The following is a 24,352-nucleotide window of genomic DNA, read 5'->3' as shown; positions in this document are numbered from 1 at the left end:
CTGTGCCTTGAAAAAGTTCAAGTTTTTTAACCTTGCTGACGTTAACAGAAAGCTAAGATCACAAGGCAGCAGAAATAGGCTGTTAGCACAACTCCACTTAAACCTAAACCTCATGTGTCATGGGTTTTCACTTTTGCCTTTGAAATTACCTATTGAGAGAAAGATGTTTTTAACCTTGTGGAGTCAGAAAGAGTGCTACTGTTTAGGAAAACAAGTACTGGCAGTGCTGTGGCTGCTTAAGAGAGAAGCCAGCCTGCAGACAGGTTAGGTGTGTTAGAGCATACTGCTCAACCCATCTTATTTTCCCCAAAATGCAACTTTTCTTCTTTTCACCAGCACAGACAGGCATGTACTCGGAAACCGCATGACAAGCACCACTCAGTTTCCTAGGAGGCACATTATACAATTACTGGCAGGTCCTACTGGTTCTACATAAAGGCCTGTATGAATATGCTGACAGCTCTCTTGATCCACCTCCAGGCACCCACAATCCGTAACAGCGTGCTTCCCTAAGAAGAGTCCGGATGTACTGCACGTGGACTGGAGGAATGCTGAAACATTCCTGCTATTTATACACTCTATCGGTTTGTGTGTTTCTTGTTCCTTAAGTAAGGTCTATTTTTTCAAGAACAGGTTCAGGCTAATGTTAGCAGTCAAAAAATCAGCCGTAGCAACACACCTCTTGAACAAATGCTGGTTACTTATCAATTGTGTATTTCAGGCAACATCTATGAAGACATCTCAGTATAAATGTCTATGCATCAAAAGAGAAAATATGAAAACAGCAGAAGTTTCCTCTAAAAAAAACCCTGAAAGCTAAATGTATAAACTCAAAGGCTAATAAAAATAACACTTTAGCATTGTTTTTCTTTTTAATAAAATATCATTATTTCTTCTATATAAAATAACTTCTAATCTCACACTGGAATTTAAAATATAAAGCCCAACATTATTAAAAAGTTTAACAAATCCCATTAATTTCTTTGCAGGAACGCCCACTCACTGCCCTGCACTTGAGAATTTCATTGTTCAACCACTTAAATTCCCATGTTGCCTTAAATTCCCATGTTGCCTACAATTATACAGTCAAAGCAAAACCAGCATTCTTAATTTCAAAATAACATAAGACAGTACTGTACATGAAAGCAGACTGACAGTTTTGGGCACTATGGAAAGCAGGTCTACAACATAAGTGCAGGCTGCTGAGCACAAGTATTTTATTTTTAAAGAAATGAAATGAAAATGTGAATGCAAGGAAAGGACAAGACTGCTATGCTGGCAAATCTGGATGTGACTTCTTTGACTACTGTGTGACACCACACATGATCCTGAATAATGACCGACTTGAGCACACACTTAACAATGGGGCACTTCTTCCTAGGAAGATGCAACACACACTGCTATTTTCTTTAATTATCTTCTGTAGAAGACTCCAGCACTCAGACCTTTTCTGCCTTTTTCTCCCTATTAGCTAACTTGGATCAGGCAAGACAGAGGTCAAATATTCAATACCAAATTTACTCAGACTTTGAAAACAGAAAACCAGGGACCAGAAACCAAGTAAAAAATTCAACTGTTATCACCATATTATAAACAGTAGATCAGCTTTCATTTCCAGCAACTACCATCACACTACCTGTCAAACCTGTCAAAATTATGACAGGAGATTTGTATCACCCTAAGAGAGTTTTGTTCGCATCACTTAGTCTGATTAATCAACAGCTGTCAAGTCCAGACATTAACAACCCTCATTTTCTTCAACTTCCAGCTTTATGTAAATCACAGTTTTGTCTTTATCTAACCTGATAAACAATTTCCATTGCTCTCACTTTACAAAGGAACTTGGAAACAAACAAGAAGTGCAGGCCCTGAAAGAAGAGCAGAGGAAACAAACAAAAGCAAGTTACAACCATGAGTATGGTGGAGAGTCAAGCCTTTTCAGAACACAGACACACAGCATCAAGGAAATACAATCAGTTATTTGCTCTGCATGCTAATGACACTGCAGGTTCAGCTTTTGCATCACAGCCATCAGTCTGGTAGCCTCCAACCCCTTTGCAAGAAATTGTATTACTGTTTCAAGCCGTGCAGGTAGAAGGAGCACGCCACCTGAAGTACAGGACCATCTCACCCCTTGATGCTATATTTCTTGCATGATGATCCAGGGGGCGGAACAGAAGTGCTGCACTGCTCTGACCAGGTGGACTTGCAGATAGCTGCTCATCTTCATAGGATGGGAAGAAGGCATAATAAAAATGAAATTACCAGATCTTTGTAATATGCATTACTTCATCATTTAAAAAAAAAAAAAAAAAAAAAAAAATCATCTTTCTTTCTCCCTCAAGTGCTGACAAGAATTGCATTACAAAAAGAGAAAGTAGCAAACTTTGCATCACATTCCTGGAACAAACAGGGTAAGAGGACAGTAAGTTATACAGAAAAGCAGCCTTACATTCTTTGCATAAAGACAACCTTACCCAGCCGCACAAAGTTAACCTTCACATGCTTTAGACTGCCAGCAAAAAAATCACAAGTTTTCAACTATTCGTATTTGTCCGTGAACACAGGTCTTACTGAAGAGCAGGTATCAATTTTCTGATGAACACATTTTGAAAGAAGTATTAGTTCCGTTATTATCACTACAAATTAGAGAGCGGGCACAGAGTGTTTTCTTTTGAGTTGCTCAGCTTTTTTCTTAACCAGTTACAGCTGTAAACCTGGGATCAAAAAGCTAGAAGGGAAACACTAAAGCCGCTCAGGAGATTTGAATGCTGTAGGGAGAGCACATGGTTAGCTCTTGTGCAAAGTCACTGCAATTTAATTGCTGATGATAGCAACATAATAAAAGAAGTATCAGCTAATCCTAACTTCTGAGTGACCTAAAGCAAGGTCTAGATTGCCACAGCAGCTGCAGTGCCACTGGAAAAGGGCAAGAATCCAGGCATCATCACACAGTCAGGGTTCAACAGTTCTGCTGTGAGGCTGTGTTCGTCTCTTGGATTGGTCCCTGGAATACAGCTTGATCCACGAGGGCCATGAGCAGATGTGATGTAAAGCCTGTTTATCAGCGCTTGTACTCAAAAAACACCTTTCACCAAGAACCTGAGCATACAGCCCAGCACCATTCAACACATCCTAGAAAGACTTCTGTCTCTGCAGGGGAACTCTACCATTTCTTCTGCCAACACCATTACTTTCTGTTATTGAGAATTATTATTCTAGAAAAGAAGTGAGAAAGATGGCCCATGGACTGAACAGGACAGGTGCTATATTAAGGCACAATAACATAGGTCACACTTAACCTGTGCGATTTGAATTTCCTCCTGGCAAAAGCAGACTCTGCATCCACTATACGCTTTCAGGTCTCATCCTAACATGGAATCGGCACATGGCAAGAATGCATACCCTGACCTCAGGAACACCTCAAGGGTCTCACCATATAATAGAAGAGATATAGGCTGTAGTCACCTGAACTGGTGTACATTTGGGACACCACAGTCAAAAGGCATCTCAGAAACCTCACGCACATCTGCCATGGCAACTTTGCCACCAATACCATGCAAGAATATTTGATCAATACTGCCTAAAAGGCTTCCTTCAATTGTTTATCACCACATTTTTTTCCTTCCTTAGCATTTAGTGGAAAGTGAATAGTTTAGTTCAAGACTGCAGCCTCCAGCAATTTGCACAGCATTCTTGATATTATTAATTAGTATGTGTAAAAACTGTTACATATACACATAACAACTGTTAGCTCACTGCACTGTTTTCTAAAAAAGTTCCAGACTGACCAAAACAGGTGCAGAATAATAAAATCGTAACAACCACCACAACACCAGAGTAAAGGGAAAAGGAGACAGGATAATCTGAGAAGTGACAGAATAAATAAAACTTAAAACAAAACTGAAAAATACAACATTCATTTCCACATCAGTTTGGGAAGGATTAGTAAATCTGAAAATAAATATATAGCTTTCTTAAAAGAAAATAATTCACTCTAAAATCAACACATCAAAAGAAGGTTAGCAAACATCAGGGTACATTTCTGAACAGCAACATAGTTCTAAATATCACACTTTTCTACCATACTTCCTCAGCACTCTCAGAAAACATATGAACTTTTCCTGCAGGCTGAGACAACTGGAAAAGAGAACAGTCTTATTAAGATACCTTTGTATGTGAACATGTCTTAGGCACCGAAGTCTAATAAATCATGTATTACAATTCTGTTTTATACTCTATGATCTTTATACCATTACATGTTTTGGAGATCATTTTTGGCAAAGAAACTACAATGAAACTATATTGATAATTCAGTAAGAGAACACTTCATCTTTCCAACTCTGAAGTATGCGCTACAATTTATTGCTATCTAGGTAGTTCAGGATTAGAAACACAAAAACTGGAATGCATGAATGAATTTTTTTTTAATTAAACAAATATTATTTCACTATCCAAACCTGAAAATTGTGAATTTATGAAATAACAATCCTGACCACAAGATTTAAATAATTTGATTCAGATTCAGGAGAGCATGTAAATACATACTTAACATTAATCTCATTGATTTAATCTGAATGAAAGCAATTTTTCCCCTGTGTCATTCCACTGCAGATGTCATTGTCTCTACAAATGTCAGTCCCAATATCAGAATAGCTACTACAGTAGCTTGGTCTATGAGTTCATTACCCTATAAACGCAGGTGACACACGCAGCATTTGGAGGGCTAGAGGGATCAATACTTCTATGATTTCAAGAAGAAATTTTCTTTCTTGGACTTCACTTTCTTACCTTGGTTGCAGGTTTTTCCAGTGTATCCCGGGTGGCACTTACACTTGTTTGGCCCAACGCATTCACCATGTTTGCATCCTGGCTGACATATAGCTGCAAATAGAGGAATACTCATTATTCTTCCACTCCAGTCACGTCTGACAGCGCTTTACTTTGAAACAAATGGCAATGAGCTAACAAATAGTACCATTTATGTTCCTCCCTTCAGCATCATTATATGCTTCAACTACTACTGTTCCAACATCAGGTGCACCTCCAAAAATAACCACCATCCCAATACACGTGGGAAGAGCGCGATACTTAGTAGTAGTCTATTTTTCTACAACATTTCATTGTGCTGTTTCTGGGATATTAAACCCTTTTAATACCTAATCAGCAAGCAGACACTGTGCCTTCACTTGCTCTCTCTATGTATATATATACTATGATTCATGCCATGGAATTCTGTAAACCTGGAATATGCCCAACTACATAGAAAACACATACATCAGTGTCATAGGCGACATACAAACAAAACCATAGTTCAGTCACCGGCAGGCAGTAGCACAGATCCTGGCATTCACCATTTTCCTCTGACTATAAGGCAACACTCTTTACCCCCTTATTAAGCAATGTTTTGCCTAAATCTCTCCCTTTTGGGTGTTTGGATTCTGGCATGGGAATTATTTTTATTTTCTTTTCTTTTGGAGGAAAAAAGGACTGGGTAAAAGCAAAAGCAACACTGACTGTAATATGCTGCTTTATCACTGCACATACCCAAATTACTTCTACTCAGAACATTTCAAGCATTTATTACCCAACCTGCTATACAGATAAAGTCTCAGAATGTGAAGTTATGGTCTACTCTGCTTCCACAGTCAAATTTGCCAGGTAATTTCTAATTCCCCAAATGAAGCATAAACGCAGCACTCCAAGAAATAACAGCTTGGAAGCCATGTTTTGGTACCTCTCTCAATATAACACAAATAAAATTCATAAAACAAACTTTTAAAACTTCAATAATAAAACAAGCATTGCTTTTCAAGAAATAGAATAATTCATGCACAAATGTATTTCTACTGATGTAGGTTTAGCTAACAGGAATATTTGCAGAGTGCAACGAATCCTGCCTAACTCTGGAAACCATTTTACAGCTGAAAACTTTAAACAACATTTCCAAGTCTTTTCTTTATTAGAAATGTCTTTCTATACTAAACATACTGTTTCAACCTACTGGAAAACTAAACCATTTACTATCCTCTAAAATGTTGTTTATCATTATATGACAAAAATGCAGATGCAAAATTCTGGTGAGCTTACTGTTCAAGCAAGATGGACACAAATTAGACAGAAATCAGAGGGTGGCATAACTTGAATATCCTGTAATCAGGATTTACTATTTACCCTGGCTTTAAGTTCATTTTCTAAACTAACAGTATCATTTGGAATTTGCAAAGTAACTAACTAGATCCAGCTGTAATATTAATTAATCTGACAACAGGCTGTGTCATAAAACTGCATGTATTAAGGATGTAATTTAACAGAAATCTGTCAGAAGGCACTCAAAAATGTAGCTTGCATTCTAGCCAAGCTGTTCAACAGAGTTGAATTAAACAAAATTAAAAGAGGAACAAGAGATTAGTTTTGGTTGTGGAAGAACTATGCAAATATATCTCTGATGTTCTAAAATCTTCTCCATAAGATTGAAAGCATCCAGAATCAACAGTTCCCACAAATGCATCCACAGAAGCAACTGTTGGCGTAGGAGTTTGCTCCAGTTTTAGGACTGCATTTGCCCTTTGTTATCAGGGCGGTTTTTTGTTTAAACGTTATATATACACACATATATATGGCCAGTGATATCCCCTAAGAAGATAAAACCTTGTTTTAAATCTACAGCACAGCTCTTGACGGATCTTCCTAACACAACGGTGCAGTCTCTTTTCTAAAACTGTCTTAAGGAATATCTTAAAAGGCAACAGAGAGGAATGTTTCTAGTTAATGCAAGATATTTACTTTTTTCCATTAAACGCTGTCCAGAAACAAAGAAATGGGATTCATATTTAGAAACAACTCTCACTTAAAGCATTTGGGAAAGGAGTTGCTTAGACTACTAAAAGGTATGTTTCAAAAAGTATGCCCTTGGGTAATGGACAGATTTGACTGAAGAAGAACTTCTAGAACATTGTACTTGGAAACAATTACAGCTTTTTTAATCACTATGGTCATAAGCAGGAAAAAAGATCTTCTTTGTGTAAGAGCCCATTTAGGCACTGAGACTCTTATCTTCCTGACATCATAGACCCAAGTCTAATTAGAGGAGATGGTGGCAAAATGAAGACTATGAAGACCAACTTCATGACTTTGAAGTCACTGGGAAAAAAGATGTGATCTAAACTACAGTAGAGAAATTACTATAAGTATGTTTTTGAAAGTTTCCATGAAATTTCAACCAACTTTACAGAAAATCCATATTGTGGAGTGGGATACAGTTAGGTAATAATGACTCTTTAAAAAACAGAAAGCACCACAGGATCAGCTTGGTGTGAAGTATTACAGTTCACTAGCTGAACCTGTGGCAACTTTAGTTTAGCTGACTTTAAAAAAGTCTTGGTCCCTCCCTCAATTGCATAGATTGTAAATTAGCAGCAGCTCAGACAGAGATAAAAGTTCTCATACTTGAAGAAGAAAAGCCTTATAAAATTCAGTAATGAAATAAATGAGATTTTCATTTCATTTTGAAATGAAAATGTTCCTCTAATTCAGAAGGTCAAATACGTTTATATTAGGAATGGGATGTTTTGCTTAATTCTCTCAGTTAACCAAGTAGGTCAGATACCATACTAGAACAAAAAATATGTCTTAGCATTAGTTTAAAACAAATAATATACAACTGTCTACAGATATGAAACATGTAACATAAGCCATGTTATTAAATCAAGCAATCGGATCTATGTGATCTTCAAGAGATCATCTAGTCCAATACATGTCAACAAACATAGCTCCATACTATGCAGTATTTAATGTCTTGTATGACACACAGGTGGGTAACTCCTGATCTAGTCTACCACCTACTCTCAAGATATAATTAAGAAATGCATTTAAATCACATGACAGATACCTCTCTCCTCTGTTTTTAAAAGTCTCAGTTAAAGGAGATCTCAGCCCCTCAGCAGTCTACTGCTCCAGAATCTCTACTACCACAAGGGAAGCTTCCTAACAGTTAGCAAATAAATCACTATCGATAAAGTCAAAGTCATCATAAAATGCTTTTTTTGCACATTAAACAGGTATTTGGAAACCTATGTTTGCTGCCAAACACCATACTTGCAGAAATCCTAGTTATTAGAGTACATTCTGTGCGCTTTGGCTACTTAAGTATTATGCACCTCATTTATACACAGCTGCTGAAATTCAATACAATGAAGAATTTCTATACGCAAGAGAAAAGTGCTTTGCAGTAAGCTCAGCTAACACCACAGATACATCCCACAATACTTCTTATCAGGAATCAAGCCACCCTCAACAAGCAATTTGTATATCCTCCCATTAACTTGAACAGGGGGGTGGCTTTGCACAGTCCTCAGGACTTCAGAAGCAGACAGCGTTCAGCCAAGTCCACACACCTAGCTGCGGTTCCACCAACCTCATCTATATGCCCTTCCGACTGACCTCTACTGGAGTCACTGGGCCCAGAGAGGTGGGCTGGCTTGGGCTCTCATCTGCAGCCTGCAAATGCTCCCTTCTCCAAAGGAGGAGCTGCCCCTGCACCGCAGCAGAGGTAACACTTGCTGACTCCCAAAGGGTTCCCTTTGAGCATGGTCAACAGTGAGATCTAGGTATAAAAATAAGCTTGAGCCTGCCTTTCTGCATTTCTTTTCATAGCAGGCAGTTATTTCAGCTGTTTGGTATGAGTCTAGGCATACACCATATATGCTGATGCAACTGGGTTTTTTCTTTGAATTTTCCACTTTACTTATTTTCTTGCAAAATTCCAGATAGAATAGAATATTTCAGTTGCTCTGGTCACACACAAACACATGGAGTTTATCCATTTTTTTAACACATTAAGATTCATAAGTAGTGGGGAAAAAAGTCTCCCAACTAATATTCTTTGCATCATGACAATTTAAAAATTCCCCCACAACCGACCACAACAACCAATAGAACATCATTTCTTTCCCATCAACTCACATTTACAATGACTGAAACAAGCCACGTCCATTGACTTCAGTCTGCTATGTAACACTCGCTTCCCTGCTAGGCAAGAAGGAAATGTAGACAGTGGAGAGTTACATCAGGCTGAGAAAGCCACTCTCTTATGCACGTAAGGCAACGAAGTCCAGAAGATAAGAGTCTGAAAAGGTTGCCAATAAGAAGCAAAAACCTTCTACTCTTTATAATAGTAATTGTTTTAAACAAAAGTTAAAAGTACACTTGTATAGACAAATGCCACTAAAAACAAGATTGCTAATTTATTGTTAAATCAATATCAACAAAGACCTACCATTTCTCCAAGGATTCCTCTCTGAAAACATTTAAATTCCCATTGGGTAGTAACATGGACTGAGAGAGGAAGAAATCCCAAGCACAGCTATTTTCATCTTTAGTCAACCACTGCTTATTTATCGAGGCCATAGAATAAACTACAACTAAACTTTCCATTTCATTTTGTTGCCCAATTCATTCAAGAAATATCAGCAAATAAACTCTGGTCTCCTGATTATTCATTTCACTTTGATCATTTTAAATTCTTTTTTTGCCCCAGATGTGAAGACTTGCTCTGTCTCAGTTCCCACTGACTTAAATGGAGTCAAGGAGGTATCCTAAAGCCTTTTATTTGGCCATAAATCTAACAGAGTACCTATTTTAAAGGTTGGCAAGAACTACCTTTTCCTCCAAAATAAGATGATCAATACCACATTTTAAGTCTCCCTTAAACTTCAGGACAAATTAAACTTCCTGTGAAAATAACACAAGGAATTGAAACATGAATGAGTGGTTTGGGTTTAGGGTTGAGGGTTTTTTTCCAAGTGTGGGAGAGAGGGAGAAAGAATTTCTGGTGAAATGCACATGCTGTTAACATGTGTTATGCTTGTGTAAAAGCCAGAAGCCACCAATCTTCCCAACCACTACTAGCTGCTGGTGGTGTCTGAGCAGGACTCAATATTCTGAATTATTATTTTTTAATTGTTGCATAAAAACAATAAATGAAAAAAACATTCAATCAATTCATTATGGGTCTATAATGCTGGGCGTTTTTAAATTTCATCTGTATTTTCCCCCTACACACAGTTTCCTCGGAACCACTTTGGAAGTCCCCCTCAGGTTTTGTCAGTTCCTCTGCACTAAGCTGCCCATGTTTTGAGGGCATGGATGACCAACACATGCTGTCTCCTCTATTCCTTCTCATCTAGATTTTTAACGTTAATGATTTACTTGTTGATTACCAAACACTGTTTGGTGGAATCCTAACCAGACGGTTGCACTGCCTGGTTCCTACCTGCCTAACTCCTCCTCTTCATTTGTGGCCAGCAATGGAAATCCCTGAGCTTTCTTAGTGGAGTATCTCTACCAATTTAACTCTTCTTTGTTTTTTCAGTGCTCCTAGCTACATTTTTCATCAAAACAGCCTTGCGTATAATTCTGTTTATAATTCTTACATTCTTTTTCTCTGCTTTGCCTCTTAATTTCTGTTCCTTAATAGTTATTTCTTATTACTTGCATTTTCTTTCTTGCGCGATGCCCACAAGAGGGTTTCATTGACAGAAGTTGCCCTCAAAGTCCTTAATTGCTCTTTCTGCATCCCTCCACTCAAATCTGCCTCAAAATGCCAGACTGCAGATGTCCAACCTGTCCTTGAACTTCTATTTTCACCTCTCTGAAATCTAAGAATATGCGTAAGAACACCTGCATCTGAAACAAACTATGCTGACCATCTGCCTGAACGGCCTTGCTTCTCCCCTCTCTTCCCAAGTAACATATAGCCCCCTATTTATTCTGACTCTAAATCCCAGCTCCTTAAAATCCAGTTTGCCCAAACACAGAAAGTAATTTGTGCGTCAGCCCAGAGATGATTACATACTCTTCAGCTTCACAAACCTTTATTGGATCCTCTTACACTGCTGAATGCAGAACAGACTTCCAATCTTAAGATTGCTACTTACGTTCTCCCAGTGCCAACTTTATAACAAGACTTGCATGTTGGTGAAACAAGCTTTCCTCTATGTTTCCTTCTTCACCTGAAACTGGCTCCCTATTTCCTGTGGTGCTAACAGACCACAACCTCAATGTTCTTTACTTCTCTTCCTCAGAGCCAGCTTCAGCTCACGTCTGTCTCTTTGCATTTACTTTTTACAATTCTTTGCAAATTATGCAATTGCATAAACATACACTCAGGAAAATAAATCTGCCTTATTCAGAAATTTGGATCTAGGATCCCAAAGGTATGAGCTAATTTGTAAAATAAATCACTGCAGCTCTTTCAGAGGTACATATTTCTTTTTTGTTCAACTACATACAAATGCAGGAGAATGCATAAAGCTTAACCTACCACACAGTTACCAGTAGGTGGTCAAAACATGTCATACCCGTAACTCACATTACATAATTACTTCTGAAAAAATAACTTTGCTTCCCAAATAAGTGTACTAGCACTCACAACATACATCTCTGCAGCACTTAATAAGCCTAACTAGGGCAACTAGGTATTAATTTTCAGATAATTTCATATGCAAAACATTCCTTACTCTATTTTTTGAAAGATAATAAATGTCCTTGACCAACTTCTGTAACTACAGACCGATAATATCATCAGATAAAATGGTAGTAACTAATGCCTGAATATTTTTTCACAAATTACTTTCACTTATTTTTAACATTCATGATAACAAATGTTGTCAAAATGCATGCTTAAGCTTCCATCTGAAACATACAGTTCCATTAAGTAATCGGCTCCTAATTTTTCATGCACCACTACTACATTTGCCTGGGTAAATCAGTTACTCAGTTTGCACATATGATTCTGGTAACAGCACATTAACATGACAAACTGCAACCAGTGCGGGCTATTCATTGCACTGAATTCTTTGCTTGGCTATGACTGCTGCCAAATGTGTTTCTAAACTGCATAGACAAATCCAGGCCCTAGTTCATGAATGCCTTGCTATTCCAAAAAGCTCTTAAAAGCATGCATAACTTAAGCATGGGTAACACTGAAATCAATAGGATTTAATGAAGTCAGTGAGTTAATCTAATGCTTATGCACTTAAATACTCTTTTTAAAAAACAGTGAAAATTTGATCTAACGCAATGCAAATTTAGAAAAGCAAGAAATATTTCATGCTTTGTCAATCTTTTCATGTTTGCATTTCAAGTGGCTCATGGTAATTGCTTGAAGAACAGTGCTCTATCATCTCAAATGCCTGTTTGTTACCTGAATCTTTCTGTGTGTCTCCTGAATTCCAGCAGGTAGAAGCAAGCTAGCGTAAGTGTTTCTATGTGTGGTGGCAGAAAACAAACTGGGCCCTTTTGCTATTTTGTTCAGTAGAATATAACACCCACTGGCTTCAGCAGAGTAAGTTCTGTATCACAGTAACAAAGATGACTTTCACAGACAGATGAACAGCTGATTGCTTTGCTCCCCTTTCTAAAGACTGGTATGCCCACCATAGGGATAAGTAAACAAGACACGTCAATTCCTAAGCAGCAGTGGACTACAGCCCTGGGTACCAAGGTAGAGCTGTGTTGATTTCATTTTGCTCTAACATGCCAGGTTGTACGCTGCTGTAAAGCAGGGGCTGTAAAGTTTCCCTGTTGTGGGAATGACAACCTGTAGTGGAGGTGCAAAGCAGGCAATGGGGGGCAATAAGTGCTTCAGCCATCCCAAACTAACCTCCCACTGCACGTGATCCAATACTGTGAAAGCAAATTAGGGCTCCTAACTCTGACAGCTTGTAAATATGATGCTGGGAGTATAAACAATTTGCAGGAAGGAAAAAATGTTGCCGGGGGCTTGAGGGTAAAATAAAGAAAAAGGAAAAGAGGGAAAAGGGAAAAGTGCAATAAATATCTCATCAGATAGGTAACTGGGATAAAACAGCCCTGTTAATTTCCTTCCCCCCCATCTTCCCCAAATCGAATGTTTAAAGAAAGAAAAAAATAAAAGAACATCTACATCTTCTTGTCAAGTATTATAGTTTTCATGTAAACTTATGACTTAGAGGCCATAACTCTAAGTCATAACCTTGCCAAAATTATTTTAAGAAATATGTTCAGCTAACCTTTGGGCTGGCACCTTAGGCTGGCTATTCTCTGCCTTAAGACGTAGAAAGCTGCAAAACAAATATCCAAAAAAAGAAATTCGAGCTTTTTTTTTTCCTGTAAGGAGGATGGACTTGGCTGGGGTTTTTATCAACTTGTTACATTCCTGGAGACTTAACACACATTCAACATTCAGAGCTTTTCTGAAATAAAAAAAAAATTCTGGTACACATTTAAAAATGGAAATACCTTACATCAGTATTTCATTATGAGATTTAACAAACACATTCTGATACATAAGCGTAATTAAATATAATGACGTGATGCTATTCTTATTCAATCAAATAAGGAGCTACACTTTGTCATGTTTCATATGGTACATAGTTGTAAAAATTCTCATGTTTCACACTTCAGGTTCAATGTTTCCATCAACAGAACATAAATGCTTTTCTTAAAGAGACAGTATCCTTTCATTTAAATATAGGTATATATTTTTAATGTTGTGTCTCCACAGAGCAAACATACACGGTTAGCATCTGGATGCTAATTTGAGAGTAATTAAAATTACACCCATTTATAAGTATCTGAACATCTGCAACCAATAAACATGCTGGCATATAAATTTACTGGTCATTTTTATAATGTTTAAATTTTGAATGTCACCTAAATTAAAACTAATGCTTAGAGACCTTTTCAGCTCTTACTACCATATGAAACTAGGTATGCTACAAAAGTTAAATAAGATGGAAACACAGATTTATGTTTCGGGCTTATTTTAAATCAATTTATTTGCCAATAAAATTAATGTTAGCAGCATGGCTTGTTAGGCTACATAGCCTTATTATAAAAGACTGGGACTTAAGCAACAAGTATTTTAAGCAGTATGTGACCAACACTTAAGGGTTTGCTATGATTGCAACTTATATTGGTTTAAATTAGTTTCAACCAAAAAGTCCCTTAGCGTTTGTTACAGCTGAGGGAGGCTCTCCAAGTTGTTACTGGGCTTCGAGAGAAGCTCCAGATATGAATACACTACAGTTGTAAATGGTTGAATCATGTTACTGTTAAGATTTCCTTGGGAAACACTGGACTGCAAAACTATTATTCTATGTATGAAGTGCAGGAGGGATGCGGTGGGGAAGTGGAAAAGGATACTGTATCTTTAACGTAGTAAAGTCGTAACTACTTTAAAAGCATAAAGCTTCTAAACTGAAAAAAAAACCCAACAAACACCAACTGAATAAAAATAGCAAAACCTCATTTTTTCTTGCATAGCAGTATTAAAGCAGTATTGCAATTCTGTATAAAATGTCTTTTCATTGAAAAGTACCAGGGATGCACAAAAATATTGGTCATTTTTTTAAGAAGCAGACATACTGCATATCAATATTAATTAAACATTGTCAACAGAATGCATTAATACAGGCTGTAGTCTTGCAACCACAAATTCCGTAACAAAACGTTTATTTACTTTAAGGAGGTTTCTGGTAGTGGGTCAGTCTCCTGGAAGCCAGTCTTTTCATGGCTTGTCATTGACAAAATCATGGGTTTATTTTTGTGCATCTTGGGCTATACAGAACTGCCATTTCCACTGAAAGCATTGTTATGTGCAAGAAACAGAAGTCCTAAGCAGCTCATGGCCTCTTCTCCCATTGATGTATGAGATTATTTATATGGGTAAACTCCCATCAACACTATCATTGGTGATACAAAATCTCCTTCTAGGCATCAATGAGAGCACAGCCACCTCTTCGCCCCCCCAACCACCAACACCTTGCATCACTGTAAATAGATTGCACAGTACAGATACACAGTCTTTAAGCTCATTAGGACAGGAGCAGCAGCACAGGCACTGTAAGTTTCTTCACAACTGTTGTAAGAAGGCAGCAGCATGCACAGTTCCCAGCAAAGCATTTGGTTACGCCTACATCTGCTATATCAGCTTGTACAAGCTCCCCTCTCTGTTTTGCAGGTCCTCTTAAGAACCTCCTGAAACAGTATGCTTTCTACTAGGTTTGACTAAATCTAAATGCTAAGCTGACATCCTTCAGTTAACATTTCTTAATGATGCAATGTTAAGGGGAGGTGTAAACTGATGGCTTGACTTATACTTTTACTAATGGGCTATTTTACTGTATACCTTCTTGATTGCTCTGTCCCTAGGCTTTTAAGCCAATTCTCACGGTTTTAGTGTAAGGTGGTGGGAAACTACTTTGCTGACCTATTCTGGTTTTGCTCCCTAGGTAGAACACTCAAACCTCAGCACAGGGAGATAACCAGATGGAGTTACAACAGATGGATGCTCTGAAAGAGCACACTCATCTTCACAACCCCTTCTCAAGACAAACCTTATAGACTTTGTTATCATTTAAGGAGAATTCAACACTGAAGTGAGTGAGGTAATAAAATAACATCACTACTTGTAAAAATCCATGTCCAGTGGGATTTTATTCCTGTCAAGCATCTTCTGTTGGTCAAATTTTCTGTCCACCAGACAAAATCTGAGTACCCTCTGCTGACTCCAACAGTCATGCAGACTCATGCCAACAGAGGATCTGACAGTGGATCTGCATCCATTTATAGAAACTGCACATCCAACCTTCTATTTTGTATATATGTGAACACAGCAAGAGGAACCATTTTTGCCATCACCTCTAGCAAAGGAGTTGTCCAAACTGTAATGCAGAATGAGAATTCAAGCTGGTTTATATTGCTTTTCTTAAAAAAATCTTGCTTAACCTTTTAAATCTACGTTAAAGTAGTATCTCTTTCTACAGTTCTTGGCTGTTAAACTGCAGCTGAAATTTTGAAGCAAAAAGCAGCCTACATCTTTAGTGTACCTTGACTACATGTAACTAGCATACAAATCAATTACAAACAGACATGCAGCCAAATACAAAGCAGGTATATTTTGTTCATGAAAGACACACGCATGTGGAAACCATTTTTATAGCTTTTGAAAGAACTACAGAGATATTTGCAAGCCAGCTAAAAGCAAGGAAGGTAGAGACCATTAGTTCTAAGAATAACTTTCAGGGAACCAAGATGGATTAGTGGTAAAACCGTCCACAAAGAACTGTTTTTCAGACAACCCCTACCATGGCCTGCTGGAGACTGAAGGGAAGAACTTCCACTTTCATACTGAAGAAAAAAAAGCATCACACTACTACTCACGTAAGTCTCTCCATGACATGAGTGCATCTCTTATCCCATATTTTAGTTTTCTGATAGGCTAACCAGGTTCCAGAGCTCAGTACGCAAGTATATATTCACAGTTGATTTCTGTACACCAGATTATCAGCGAGGGTCAGTCAGCAGTAGTTCCAAGGACTTTCCTGCTGCTTAGACTACCTCTTTAGCTAGCAGAGACACTTGGACAACAAGGCCCAGATTATCCTTTCCTTGAGAAACACTCAGGAAGACAGCCATCCCTGCAGAATACTGTCACAGACATCTTATTAGGGAGATGAGATGACAGGCTTCAGCAGGTCTCCTAGACTACAGTAGCTAGAATACAGGAATGGACATGACTGTTTTCTATTCTGCACTTGACATTTCTCATCCAGCTCAAAGAACTGAGCTCCAGCCCTACCACTGCTGGAAATTCTCTTCTCCCAGGTATTTCAAACCATGGAAATTAATGCTGACTAAAACATTAAAAAAAAAAAAAAAAAAAAAGAGTTGAATCAACTTCCTAAGGCAAATTTTTTCTGCTGGCACACAGAAAAGTGCGTTTTGTGCAATATGCATGCAGTGATGCATGCCCCAACTTGGTATTCCCTGTATGCTTTAAAACCCATTGAATGGGTTCTGGGTTAGGACAACACGCTCAGTACCACAGATGCAGGTGACTTACAATGCAAAAGGAGTTATGAACTTAAAATGTACTGTTGGTATCTGCTCTCACCAAAAACGCTCTGCCACAGGAAGTCAAAACCCCCTACTCTGAGAGAAGAAATCCAGAAGAAACTCTTTCTACCCTCACTTTTGCTCTGGCTTATACTTTTGCTGCATGCACAACAATAACACATAATAATGCAAGACAACAGCCCTATTTTTACACACTTCTCATCTTTGTCAACATACCATTTTTCACAGAAGTAGGCTTTTGTGTGATTACTCCCACTTACAGCTATTACTCCCACTACTACTTATCAAGGTGCAAGTAAATCCTGCAGGCTGGGCAACAACATGGGATTTTTGGACTGATTTCAACTGGGATATTTAACATCTAACTTTAAAGCACTGATGTTGTGAGTCCATCAGTGTAAAGGATCAGCTGATCATGTGATGAAGTTACTTCACATGAACCAAGAGTTGTTGCTTAAACAACACTTCTGCTGCTTCCAAATTAGCCTTTCTACACATGAGGTTTAACCAATAAACCTGGTTTATATACCAGATCAAAACCTCAGAAAAGCTACTTAGTTAAGTTAGCAATGGAATATATCCACAGTTCTAAATCTACATTAGGACACTAAATAAGTGTGGATGGATTTTCAATTCACAAGGAGTAAGAAATGCCAGTGAATTTATTTGAGTTACATTTGTTCAGCCCCTTTGAAAATATGGTTATATTTGTATCAATCTCGAAATGGATCTAGTTGCCTAAACATGGGTCTCACTTTGGTGTTCACAACCTGCAAGAAAGAAAAAAAAAAAATCCAACCTGTTTCGAAGTTCTTGATTATTTCAGTTGGAGGCGCACCTTCTAAGTGCATTTGCTGGAATTGGGAAGGGCATTTGGAAAGGCAATTTCATGTCACTGAAGAGAGAATATTTCTCCTGAGATATTACAGCTGACACTGAAAGGGTTTGGAAGCAAGTTTACGGACAGATCAGACCTACATGCACTTCTTTACATGTACAAGTCTTGACTGGTGTAATTTATTAACAGGAGACAGAGGATGTTTTAAAGGAAGAGTGTAAATTAAAGGAGGGGCCTGACTTCAACTTCTTCCTACATGTTCATAAGAGTGAAAAAGATAGCCGAGTTATGCTGACTTTGGTTACTAAGCAGCAGTAAGCATGACTATGCTCTATGTGCACTCCTTTGTCAGTCAGAGGGACATAAAAGGAATTACTCCACACTTCACAAAAGCAAGTTTAGCTAACACAGTTCAGTTTCCATTTGCAACTGTATGGATGGATTATGGATGGAAGATCAGGAGCACTGAGTTACCAAGGCTTAGTGAGTTACTGCTTGTCAGCTGTGCCACACTCCTACCTTGTTAGAGCTGACATATACAGGTTTAAACATCCATCACAATTAAGCCGTTACCTTAAATCACACAGTTGGTTTAAACTAACACATTTTTTCTCAGTAGCCATGGGCAGAAGGCATGCCCACATGTGTTTGGTGGAGCAGCTCAGCTGGACAGCAGAAAATGTATACAGGTATGTCAGCAATCACTTGCCCATGGCTCACCGTGGTTCAGAGGTCTCCATCAATGGGGACAACGCTGTCATGTATCAGACCCTATATTCTTGCTACACTCTGGCTCCAGCATGGCTCTCACCTTACATTTGTTGTCAGAAAGATAAATTCAGAGGTAATTAGTGCCTACATAGTAAATTAGACATGAGTAAGCAGGTGAGAGTCCAAAGGTGCTGTAGCGCTTGCAGGCATGCCAAGGATGGCTCAAACTAGTTTGAGAAAAGGAGTTCAAGCTCACAAATAAAGAGCTCAGCATTATTGCCTGAATATTTGCAGCTTCTTTTTTGGACTCATTTGTAAATTGGGTCTCACTCCAGATTTTTAAGCCTGACTCTATACTTGTTTTCATCATGCAAATACAATTTATTCTAGAAATGGCAAAGAAAATGTACATCTAGTATATAAAGTTTGACATGTATTTCTGCCACTCATGTTGGGGATAGGACTAGGAGGTTTGCCTTTCTCCATAGACAAAGCAGGAGAAATAACTGTGTACTTGGCTTTTTGGAAAATTTTCAGTGATATCCCTTTGTACAGTAAAATACTCAAGTTTTCCTTTGAGGTCAGGAATGCTGCCTTCCGTGCCAGGTTAATCCTTCATACTGAATGCCACATTCCCAAGGTGGAGAGTTGACTACAGATGTTCTGTTTGGCTGCAAGCACTAGAAAGATTCACTTTCATTTAGCGTAATCTCCCACTCTGTGATATGACTGGAATTTTCACCACCTACAACCGGGGCAGATTTTCTTGCTTTATTTTGCTAAGAGTTTGGCTCCCATTTGAAAACTAGAAGGACCTGCTAAGTTTTTAATAAGGCCTTCACGCAAATATCTGAGACTCTTCTGAACCAGCGATTCAAAAATTATCAGCACCCAGTGTGTGAAAGAATGGGAAAAAAAAAATGCATTTAGACACCTAAATAATAATTGTATTCTTTTGAAAGTCTGGTCCCAACTACTGGAGATGACCACATAAAATCCATCTCTGCACTTCTTGGAAATGTGCATGGAGAACAAATCTGTGAATAATGGACTAAAATGCAGTGGAAGGAGGTGAGAATTCACCCAGCTGTAGCCTTAAAAAAAGAGCATTTACAGTATCTGAAAAAGTTGGCACTACAAATGACCTTATTGACAAAATTCAAAGAGTAAAAAATAAAAAATACTTTCTCTGTATTATTACTTTTGTAATTTCAACTTTTAGTTATGAATCTTTTAATAGTGTCACTTTATGTTATTCTTGTCTCCCAAAATCATAAAATTGCAACCCCAAATCAGACTTGGTAATAGCAAGAAATTCACTTCCACCTAAACATGAGCTGCAATTTATGGTCACAACACAGGAGACAACTTCTCTAAGGAAAGGGCCACAGTGAGACCCTTTTAGTGTTCTGGGTTATTTTGGTTTTGTTCTTGGTTTGTTTGGGGTTTTTTTAAACAATGTGAATTATTGATACTTGCCAGTTAAGCCTTCGTAGCCTCAAACATGTAAATGCTCAATGATTTTCAAATAAAACTGCATTATGAAAGATGGACATAGATTCTATCATCTCTGGAGTAGCCTCAGTCAACCTACTTCACATTCTCCTTCTTTCTCTATAAACATTCAACCCAAGGAAAGAACTACTTGTTATCAGTTAGAGCCCTAAAAATCAAAACAATCCATGGTATGGCCTGAGAGATATCAACCTGAGAACTATGCATCAAAAAACAGTATCAGTGATGTTATGTCCCAAAAGTACTTTACACGGCTTTTTTACCAGTCATCTTATATACCTATTAAACATTGTGGGCTTTTAACACACTTGGGAAGGAAAAAGGCAGTCTTGCTGTTTACAGATTTGAACAAAACCTTTGCCGAGAGTCTACAGTTGCATTGCCAATGCTATTTCTATCTTTTGCCTAATATTTGCCACCTACAGTCACTGCCCTGCAGACTAAGCAACTTACAGTATTTAATACCTGCTTTACTTTAAGAATGGCTTGGCAAAAAATGATTTAGTTTGCAGACATTTGCATGTAAATAAAAAAAAATAAAATTGAGGACCAATATTTATAGGTTCGCTCCTGCAAAAACTTAGGGGATATCACTCACATATGCACTGTTAAACACATGAGCGAGCGTTCCCAGTAATTTTAACAAGCTGAGGTCTCTATGATACTCCTAACAATTTTAACTTCTACATAGTGCTAGCTGCCACCACAGAATACCTTTTGAAGATGTAGTTAATGATGAAGACTTATGTACTTGGTTATCCTGCAATTATATCAAAGATTCTAGATAGATGTGAGAATCTCAGAGATGTTTCCCTTCACGTGTGACCCAGTAAAAGGATGCTGTCAGGGGGATTTATTCCCTTAGTTTGGGGTTATTGAAAGAATGTTTGAACTTAATACTAACTGGAACATTTCCATTGAGTTTCTAAGTGAAATATCAGTAATTTGGGTTTCCTTTTTGGATGCAAATATTCTCGCCCTGCAGTGCTTGTAACATGACACAGTGCAGTGTTATGTCAGGCTATTAGACCAGTGCATGAAATGAACCGGAAACCAAACAGAAACTCCCAAATTCTCATTGCCCTAACTAAAGTTTACCTTACTTGATTGGAATAATTTTTAGTACTGTTAATAATAAAATTTTAACGTGACAACATCCTTCTAAGTAAGTCAGACTCACACGTGCAAAAGCCTAAGCCCTGCATTGTAAGAATGTGCGTGAACGTGTGAAAGACATGACTAGGTGTGTACAAGCCTTTTCTACAAGTGACTAGAAGCCCCAGCAGCAATGATACTCACGTTGGCATTGTCCCCAGGACAATCGGGCCCAGCCCCAGCAGCAGTCAATTCTACTTCCAAATCGACACAGTCCTGCGGAGGAGACTATTTGTCTGGGCCACCTGAACAAGACAGTTCAAAAAAGTCTGGTGAAACGTTCTGAAAGTAGCTAAAATTATGTCAAGAAAAACAAAAGACAAAGACCAGCAAAAACCTCTCCTGCATGGAGATATATATCCTTTTTTTTTGAAAACAGTAACTGCTCTAAGCTGAATCTATGATATTTCTATCGTTAACACTTTATTTAGTTCAGAAAATGTAAATGACTATAGGCAAAGAGGGGAAAAGATAATTATGGTAACTTTGTAAAGCCTGAAAAAGCTGACAGGCTTTGCAATATGCTCACTGCTGCCACTCCCAGGCTGGTACTAAGTAACTTCAGAAGTCTGAAACAGAATTTATAACATGGAATAAACCACCACCATAAATTTTCAGCATTGGTTTATTTCACAATATGTAGCCAAATTTTCTCGCTGAAACATTAAAGGAAAAAAAAAATCAAACCAAAAGCTTCCTGAACCGTTAAACAGAAATTAAATACAAAACGAGAGCTGTAGTCTTCCCTGTTCCAAGGAGACGACACCACAGCCTCCCGCAATTACAAAGCGTTGTCATAAATCGTTACTGTTTTTTAATGACAAGCTGAAATCCCGTGAACGCTGCATTTGCACACATCCCCCGAAGAGATCCTTGGAGAGGGGATCGCGCTGGCCGATCTACGCGCCCACGGACCTGTTGCGTTGGGCAGTCGGCTCCTCGCAGCACCCACGAAGCGATCTCCACCTCAGCTCGCCTCGCAGCCGCTCGCTACACCTGACGCGGCTCGGCACAACCCACGAGGCACACGCTCTCCAAGCGCTCATTTTCAGCTCGCTTCGTGTTAAAACTTGAGCGGCAATCTTCGCCGTATTCTGTTTCAAGTGCCTCGAGGCGTCAATAAACTAATTTTATTTTTACAGCACGCAAAGCGCTTTGTTTTTTAATTCTTGCAGGACGCAGCCCTGCCAGGGCAATAAACTTTTTATACCCGAGCCCACGTTTAGGTTGCCGAGCAATGCGCGGGCCAAGGGCGCGGGTACGGGGCCGAGCGACCCCGTCCCGGGGAACCCCGGGGGCGGCACCGGGTCCCGCCGCCCCCGCTCCCCGACCTGCGGCCGCCTCCTGCCCCTCGGCCGTGCCCGCGGGCACCTCTTCTCGGCTGAGGGGCGGGAGGGCCGAGACAAGTCCCGCCGAGGGCTCCGGCTGCCCCCGCCACGCCGGGAGGCAGCCCCGGGGTGGCCGGTACCGACACCCCCCCCCCCCCCGCCGCCATGTCGCGCCCCGGCACTCTGGTGGCAGTTAGGAGCCCGCGGGCCGTTACAGGCGCCGAAGCCCCCCGCCCGGGAGAAGAGCCCGGGCTCCCGCCGCTCTCCCCACGGGGGCTCCGACCTGCCCGAGGAAACACCAACTTCCCTGCCCGGCCGGCCCCCCGACCACCCCGCGGGAGCCAGCGCCTACCTTCTGTCAAACTCCCCGGCCGCCCCCAGGGAGATGCAGGACGCCAGGAGCAGCCGCAGGGAGAGCTCCATGGCCGGCGGGGCTCTCCCGCCGCGCGGGCTGGCCGCCGAGGCGGCCCGGGGTGGGCAGCGGTGGCGGAGGCGCTCCCCACCGCCGCGCTGCAAGGCGGGCTGCGGGACGGGACCGGGGGTGAAGGGGAAGGTCCGGCTGCCGCCGACGCCGGCTGCGCTGCGACGGCTCCGGAGCGGCGGCGAGCCCCTCTCTCTCTCCGCCCGCCCGCCTCGCTGCCGGGCGGAGGAGGCGCGGCACGGGGAGCGGCAACGCCGCCCGTCCCCGGCAGAGGCGCCCGCGGCCGGGCCGCCCGCCTCCCCGCTGAGGGGCACCTGGCGGCCCCGCGGCCCGGCCCCCCCCCCCGCCGGCAGGGCCCGGCCCCTCGGCGTGTGCCTTAGCCGTACCGGTACACCCTCCCGCGAGGGGCCGAGCGAGGCAAAAACCGCAGTCTGAAGGCACGAAGAAGGGTGGGCTTTGTTTGTGTGAGCTCTTCTAGCTTGAGCTTCCTGAAGCAGGACGGCCGCCCGCGCCTCTCTGCGAGCAGAGTCCACAGCGAAAGCTGAGAGTGTTGAGATGGGGCCTTCTCTTGCCAACCAAACTTCCCCCAGAATAAAGCTTTTCGGAAGAATTACAAGGCTGTATGTGGTTTTTCTGGCTCAAAGGCTCCTATTCAATAGCCCTCAGGTGTTGGCATGTGTGACATAAGGCATCCCAGCCCTTGCCCAGAAGAAAAAAGTGACAAGTTTAACCCACACAGCATGTAACGGCGTCCTAGCACCACTACCAACAGCAATGACTGCATCTGTACTCCACATTAACATCCAGTTAAAAATACAGTTAAAATACAGCAGTTGCTTTTGTTTTGTTTCTATGAACTACAGCTCTGGGGACTTACTGAAGGACACTTTTAATAACAGCCTGTCACCAATTTAGGGTCAGAGCTGCTCTGAGATCCCTCTGATTACAGACAGATGGGGCCAACAACTTGGGCTAGGTTGCAGCATTGGTTTTGATTTGTGCCTAAATCAAGGCTAAAGCTCATCAGCTGTTCCTACAAGGGTCTGGCTGCAGCTTAGAAGCAGAAAACAAAGATCTTCTGGGTTGCACGTAACACAAAGCCAAACCCTTTAGGGAGCGTTTGGATGCCAAATATGATTTCAGGCTTTATATTTGAGCTGGTAGTTCTGCACAGAGCATTTTCCACCTTCAAAACACTTCACAGATAATTCAAGCAACACTACACAAAGGTAGCTACTTTTTGCACAGGATACAAATTGTGCCAGCGAGCTTTCGAAAATTACACCCTTCCCCAAAGTGATTTTACCACTTTCTGCTCACGTTTGCAGCAGAAAGACCCCTCCAATGCTCCTTCCCCTGTTTTTGTCATCTTTTCAGGACCCTACGTTCCCCAGGCTAAAGCTTTCTGTCCACAGCCTCAACCCAGCACTTTTCAGACAGAAAAAAAACAACGGTAAAAGCTACAAGGTGACGATTCTGCAA

General features: G+C 40.3%; 1 protein-coding gene across 5 annotated transcripts in view; it reads right to left on the bottom strand.

Annotated features, from left to right (window-relative positions):
- NPNT (nephronectin) overlaps nucleotides 1-23,131 on the bottom strand; it is a 54,475-nt gene extending 31,344 nt beyond the window's left edge. For 2 of the 5 annotated variants that reach the window (XM_030023539.1, XM_030023578.1), the window contains exons 1-5: nucleotides 22,802-23,131; nucleotides 21,266-21,366; nucleotides 13,053-13,103; nucleotides 4,792-4,884; nucleotides 2,132-2,224 (exon numbers count right to left, since the gene is read on the bottom strand). In XM_030023539.1, the coding sequence (XP_029879399.1) occupies nucleotides 2,132-2,224; nucleotides 4,792-4,884; nucleotides 13,053-13,103; nucleotides 21,266-21,366; nucleotides 22,802-22,872 (409 nt within the window). In that variant the 5' untranslated portion in view covers nucleotides 22,873-23,131. The remainder of the gene's footprint in view (nucleotides 1-2,131; nucleotides 2,225-4,791; nucleotides 4,885-13,052; nucleotides 13,104-21,265; nucleotides 21,367-22,801) is intronic. The other 3 variants (XM_030023558.1, XM_030023549.1, XM_030023568.1) reach the window with 3 other exon arrangements.
- Nucleotides 23,132-24,352: the final 1,221 nt, after the last annotated feature.

The sequence above is a fragment of the Aquila chrysaetos genome, chromosome 1 (genome assembly GCF_900496995.4).
Source record: "Aquila chrysaetos chrysaetos chromosome 1, bAquChr1.4, whole genome shotgun sequence".
NCBI classification, from domain to species: domain Eukaryota; kingdom Metazoa; phylum Chordata; class Aves; order Accipitriformes; family Accipitridae; genus Aquila; species Aquila chrysaetos.
The sequence above is the reverse complement of the archived record's forward strand: the minus strand, read 5'-3'. Positions and strand labels throughout refer to the sequence as shown.